This window comes from Hordeum vulgare, chromosome 1H (genome assembly GCF_904849725.1).
Source record: "Hordeum vulgare subsp. vulgare chromosome 1H, MorexV3_pseudomolecules_assembly, whole genome shotgun sequence".
NCBI classification, from domain to species: domain Eukaryota; kingdom Viridiplantae; phylum Streptophyta; class Magnoliopsida; order Poales; family Poaceae; genus Hordeum; species Hordeum vulgare.
Window position 1 is genome coordinate 409,595,447 of NC_058518.1, and position 6,553 is coordinate 409,601,999.

The 6,553-nt window shown below is 44.8% G+C and overlaps 1 protein-coding gene across 1 annotated transcript; it reads right to left on the reverse strand.

Annotated features, from left to right (window-relative positions):
* Positions 1-2,026: 2,026 nt before the first annotated feature.
* On the reverse strand, positions 2,027-5,139 carry LOC123441089 (pre-mRNA-splicing factor cwf23-like). The gene is made up of 4 exons (XM_045117615.1): positions 4,284-5,139; positions 3,431-3,652; positions 2,680-2,862; positions 2,027-2,469 (listed from the first exon to the last, which is right to left on the reverse strand). Exons 1-4 carry the CDS (start codon positions 4,761-4,763, stop codon positions 2,443-2,445), a joined length of 912 nt encoding a protein of 303 aa, XP_044973550.1. The 5' UTR covers positions 4,764-5,139; the 3' UTR covers positions 2,027-2,442.
* Between the last annotated feature and the right edge of the window lie 1,414 nt (positions 5,140-6,553).

The window sequence follows — 6,553 nt, forward strand, 5'->3', positions numbered from 1 at the left end:
TTGTCGGTTCTTCATTCACACAAGTTTCACATCGCTATATTATTGGCATTTTTATACTACATCTTCTTATTATAACCAACAAGCTTGAGTTTGCTGAATCTAACAAGCTTGAGTTTACTCAATTCGAAGCTCATTTGAAGAAGTTATGGCAGACCTGGTGTTCCTGCATTCATCTGTTGCTTTTGTTCTGGTCCAGAAGGAACCAAGCGGTAGTACCGTGCAAGTAAACAATACTACCTCTTATGTGCGATAGTACTACTCTGGGCAGCGGTAGTGCCCTTGCCCAGTGTCGCGCGTTGTACTGCTGGCTTCGGTGTCTTGACTTTTTTGTGTCGGACTGAGCGGTTTCTAGCTGATAGTACCGCATGTTACTACTGTGCCACTATCGCCCTTCCTTCTGGGCCTGGAACCCTCAGCGGACTAAGACCGGTAGTAGAAAGCGGTACTACCTCTTATGTGAGGTGGTACCGCTCTGGGCAACGGTAGTACCGCTTAGGCAGAACTGTCTTCGTCCCCCTTCCTCTTTGCGTTCGTGGGTTGCAGCACTCCAACCCCAGCAGTAGTACTGCTAGGGAGAGCGGTAGTATCGCTCTGGCGGCACTACCGCCTCTTGACCTCGTGCCATTGCACTGTGTGTCTGGCTCTGTCACCCAAGCGATAGTATCGCTTGTGTGCGGGGTGAGGGGGTAACGGTTGGATTTCCCCCTCCTATAAAAGGGGTTCTTCTTCCTTATTGAACCTTATCCTTTGAGCTCGTGTTTGCCTCCCATTATTAACCTTCTTCGAGCTTGCGCTAAATCCATCCTATTATTCTTGCTAGTTCTTCAGGGAAAAGAGAGAGGAGATCTAGATCTACATTTCCATCAAACATTTCTCATCTGTGTGAGGGGAACTCCTTGGATCTAGATCTTGGAGTTCTTTGTGAGCTCCTTGTTCTTTCTCTCATATTCCTCCATACTTTTTGTTGTTTTGGTGGGATTTGAGTGTGAGTGAATTGGCCACCTCGTGTGCTCTTGTCACTACATTAGTTGCATCGGTTTGAGTTCTCCACGGTGATACAAGGAAGTGAGAAGTTAAAAAGCTTATTACTCTTCGGTTCTTGGTACTCTAGAGCTTGTACCTCTTGGGTGCTTTGGCGTCCTATACGGTTGATGGTGGCTCAAAGTTCAATCATTATGCTGTAAAGCTCCGAGTAAGCGTGGGGGTCTCCAATTAGGTTGTGGAGATTGCCCGGAGTAATTTGTACGGATTCTGTGACCATCCCCAAGGATTGTCATTTGTACGGGTTCGGTGACCGTCCTCAAGGGTCCCTTAGTGGATTCACGACATCTTGCATTGTGCGAGGGCGTGAGTAGATTACGATGGTCGTAGTGGCTTCTTGGTAGCATTGTACCTCCACACCACTCTAGACGGAGATTAACATCCGTAAGGTATGAACTTTGAGATACATCATCGTCTTCGCATGTCCCGGTTATCTCTTACCCGAACCCTTTATGCATTTTACTTTGTGATAGCCATATTGTTTCATTTTATATATCTGGCTATCACTTAGTTATTTATGTTGTTTAGCATAAGTTGTTAATGCACATAGATGAACTTAGTTGTCTTAGGTTTGTGCTTGACCAATTAAATGCTAGTTCTATTTTGTATTTGTTTAAGTCTAAACCATAGTTATTTTAAAACGTCTATTTATGCCCTCGACGTCCACGTCCTTTTAGTACTGTTTGATTCGTGAGCAAGCATTTGCCCTGCCCAGCTACTGTTTGATTCGTGAGCAAGCATTTGCCCTGCCCAGCAAGGAAGTCAGTGATTTGGTTACTGAGCAAGCTGTCTCGGTACGCGCAGTTTCAAGTGTTTTTTTTTTGTTCGTTCAAGCGAGGGAGCCGATTTGGCTAGCCTTGCCCTTGCCCAGCGTGGTTAACGGGCAAGGGACCAAACAGGCCAAATTCTCCGGCTTGCTCGTCACCTTACTTTGCCCGGCCCCTGGCAGGCAGCCAGCAGCTATGTATGTGCCTCTCCCCGTTCGTACTGCGTAAATGGTTAAGATTAACAGTACAACAATCATGTATACAAATTATTATGCACTTGTCTTCCATCAGCATATCTATCTAACCCAAGACCGACAGTAATTTAGTAGTAGTAGTAATTGTTTGCTTTCAGTGTGGGCTACGAAAATAGCTTCTGGCGCCAAGACAAGTATGTGATGGGAAGCACAAGTATCCATATGGGATGGTTTCGTTTCCTTTCACCTCTCCTAGGAAAAAAAATGGTTCTACTAACTGTATCTAAGATGCAAAATACCGCCAGAAAGTCGACATTACAAGATTGCTCTGGGTTGCCCTGATGATATACTCTGGATTGCCCTGATGATACTCAACTCAGCTGTAGTCAAGCGAAATGTCCTCTGTAACTTGCACTGCCCCACGTCTCGAGGAGCATCAACTATCCACATTTCTTCCTTTTCTGGGCCTGCAAAGTTAAAAATGCATTTATTGTTTATTTATTTGTCCAATGCACACAAATATATATCTATCATGCAACACATAAGCAAACTACCTTGTAGTCAAAGAAACTACACAAAATTCTAAAATGGATTTTCTTTGTTCACTAACAGCGAAAAAACATGAATATTGAATTTTAACTAATACAGTGGAAACTGAGAAGAACCAAAGCAAGTACCTCTTGAAGTTTTTGGAATACTGATGCTTCCAAATCGCTGAACCCAGTTCCATCAATGTTGCTTGTCCTCGGTTCAGGTGTTTGAGTTGACCTTGCTGGTAACCCTCCCGATTCTTGAACAGAAGCAACAAATAATGGGACAGGGAAAACATTGTACACAGAATGGTTCTTCAGTGCAGTTTGCTGTAAAAAGTAAACAAGTGTTGGTTAGCCGCACAACAAAACCATATAATCAATTCCGACATATAGTACAGCTTGGTAAAGATCCACGCGGTGGTACGATATGGAAATGGAACAAATGACATCAATATTGATTATTGAACCAAAAACAGAGATAGCAAGACACTATGCATGATAAAACATAGGCATGCGACTGCTTGTAAACTCCTGCTCCCTCCGTTCCATAATGCAGTGCGCCCATGCTTTTCGAGATTCAAATTTGACCATAAATTTAACCAACGTGGGCGATTGTGGCGGGAGCAAAAATCATACCATTGAATTCGTATTCGAAAGAAGTTTTCAATGGTATATTTTTTGTTCCCGCCGCAGTCGTCCACGTTGATTAAATTTATGGTCGAATTTAAATCTCAAAAAGCTCGGGCACACTACATTATGGAATGGAGGGAGTATCTTGTAGTGGATCTGAAATGAGCTCAATTTTATGTGCTAGTTCAAGATCTACAAGGACAAATCAATTGAGGTAGAAAAATTCTCAAGGACAAAAAAAAGTAAGTAGATAGATGAAACTTACTGCCGCCTCCTTGGAAGCCATGACAACAATTGCTGAACCCTTTCTCTTTGATTTACTAGTCTTGATCACAATATCTTCAACCATGCCGAATTGCTTAAAGATCTCATCCAGCTTTGCTGCAGTGTAGTAATCTGCACCCCCTTCCCAAGAAACCTTCAAGATCTTACCCTTGTCCGTTTTTGGTCCATTCTCTGGAGTTCCACCCTTCTTATCTCCATGTGGCTAAAAGGAAAATAACCAAGTTGTGGTCAGTACTAGTACCAACATAAAAGGTACAGATCAACAAATCTCTTGCATAACCTTAAGATTTTATACTTTGAAGATAAGTACTCTTGATGCATTTCTGGGGAATATTAGTCTGTTTGCAGGTACACTTAAAAAAAATCACCCACAGTATGAAAGTATATACTCTGTTTGAAGGTTATCCGCAATGGTACAGGCAGTTAGTTACATATTGTTCCACCTTCCTTTGCAAGGCTACAATTGCAAACCCTATCCCTCTTAAGTTGTACTCCCTCTGTAAACTAATATAAGATCGTTTAGATTACTAAAATAGTGTCCTAAATGCTCTTATATTAGTTTAGGCATCATTTTGGTCTTTATTTACATGCACCGTCTAAAGCTAACTTCGGGGCAAATGGTTACGAAACCATGAAGCAGAATACTAATTCAGAAGTACGCTAGCTGGATGAGAGAATACTAATTCAGAAGTACGCTAGCTGGATGAGATCTTTAAGCAATTCGGCACAGTTGAAGTACGCTAGCACGAGGCAGGCAGCAATTATAAGTGCAGCAAGAGCACATCGCTATCAATCCTACACGAAGAGACGAAGGAATTGGATAGAGACATTACCGGAGTCGAAGCAGAGCCAGAGACGCCGGACTTCTTGGCAGCGAAGAACTCATCGAGTTCGCGCTTGACGTCGGCAGCCTTCCGCTTGTCCTCTCGCCTGGCCAGCTCGGCGGGGTCGACGGCGGGGCCTCCTCCGGCGGCGAAGGCGCGCTCGCGCTCCTCTAGGTCGGACACGGCCTTCCGCCGCTTGACCCCGGTGGCAGCGGCGCGGGCGGCGGCCTCGCGGCGGCCACGGAGGCGGGCATCGAACTGACGGCGGAGGGACTCATCCCGGAGAAACTTGTACGAGCTGGCGAGGCTCTGGAAGTCGGCGGTGGCGTTGGGGTCGTCGGGGCGCTTGTCGGGGTGCCGGAGCCGCGACTGCGTCCGGTAGGCCTTCTCGATCTGCTCGACGCTCAGCGCCGCGCCCTCCTCGCCGGACGGCAGGCGGAGCACCTCGTAGTGGTCGACGTCGTCCCCCTCCTGCCCCATCGCCGCCATGGCGGAACCGACCGCGATTCGGCGAAAGAGGGAGCGCCCCTCAGATGCGGGGACGCGTGACTACGAGGCGCTGCTTCGTCGGCGAGCGGTGAAGAAGCCGCGAAGTGTCGACGGGGGCGGCGTCGGTGCCGGGTGGTGGGACGGGGGAGCAAGGATGCGAGGGCGTCGGCGGCGGAGACCCTGGGCGACTGGAGGCGGTGAGGCGGGGGGAACGGGAGGCGGTGCGTCAGGCTCAACCTCCTGACGCCTGAAATATGAAGACATCTGAAAGTGTTCAGACTTCAGACCCTACCTGCAAGTGTTCAAAAATTCAGAACGTTCCGAACAGAGGAAGATTAAGAACATGCGAGATGTGATATTTCAGCGTGGTGATGGACATCCACTGGTTTGGCCAAGCGTTTGATTTTTCGTCGCAGAGGAAAGAGATTTGATGTTTCAATTCCATGAGAACGGCCTCACATCATGCAAACCCTATCTTGAGGGTGACTGAACCTGCAATTCTGTTCATATTTTGGACGCTGGTTCTAAAGCATATTGGACAGAAATTTTGTTATGAATGTTGTAGTGTAAATTGGATATGAATCTTGTAGTTTTTGCTATGAATGTTACAAGTGCCATATGTTACTTTTTCTATGAGTATATAAGAATTTCAGGACGAAAGGTTCTATGTTCCACTCTTATCTTTCCTAATCCCATCTCATCTTTGTCTAATGGTGGACGTAAATCAGAGGGTCCTTTTTTACCAATGTACACATATGACATACTCGTTGGGTTTTGATGCTCGATGATGACACTTTACGCGCATCACACGGTACATGAGTCATTTTTCTTTTGTCTTAATTTTTGGTTTTTATCCACCAAATTTTATACGTGGGTTCTTGAATTTTGGCAATAAAATTAAATTTATGTGTTCATGAAAATTGATTATAAAATAGGAAATAATATATTTATCTAGGTTTTGAAAGAATAACTTGGACCTGGATGTCCTTTCCAATCCTTAGCTGATGACTTTTATCCTATCCAGTTATGTACACCCTACAAACCATCTGTGATTATTACATGATCGGTTAGGATGAGGAGTGTTTATGTGTTCAATGGAACGCTGTTTAGTCCGAGTTATCCTTTTGCAAAACTAGCTATATGAGCAAATCTGCACCACTGTAAAGGCTTGCCAGCTATGATGGATATAAACAAGACCAATTGCTTTCAGTATATGATTGACCTATGTCGTCAAGAAAACTAGTGGATGGAAATAAAAACTATTATCCACCGGGGGGAGGAAATTCCCCTTTCGTCTCTTGTACAAGTTTCCATTTATCTTATGTGTGTCTTAAAAATTCCTAAACAAACATGCAAACGAATCACTGGCGTGATGGGACGATGAGGACAATCATAAGAAAATGCACTAGATGGTGTAGGATCAAAAGTATGTCCAGAGGGGGATAATTAAACAACTTGACTGAATTAAAACTTAACATTTTCCCAATTTTAATAGTAGGCAGTTTTCAGCAATTGTATCAAGTCAAGCAACACCCTACACATGCAAGTCTAAGAGTTGAGCAATGGAAAATAGAGACATTGCATATGAAAGTGAAGGAGGGATCGAAGAAATCAAACACAATGAACACGGTGCTTTTGGTGTGTTTCTCATAGGTGATGCTATCATACGTCCACGTTGATGGAGACTTCAATCCACATAGGTAACGGTTGTGCGAGTCCACACAAGGCTCCACCCACGAAGGGTCCACAAAGAAGCAACCTTGTCTATGCCATCATGGCTTACGTCCACG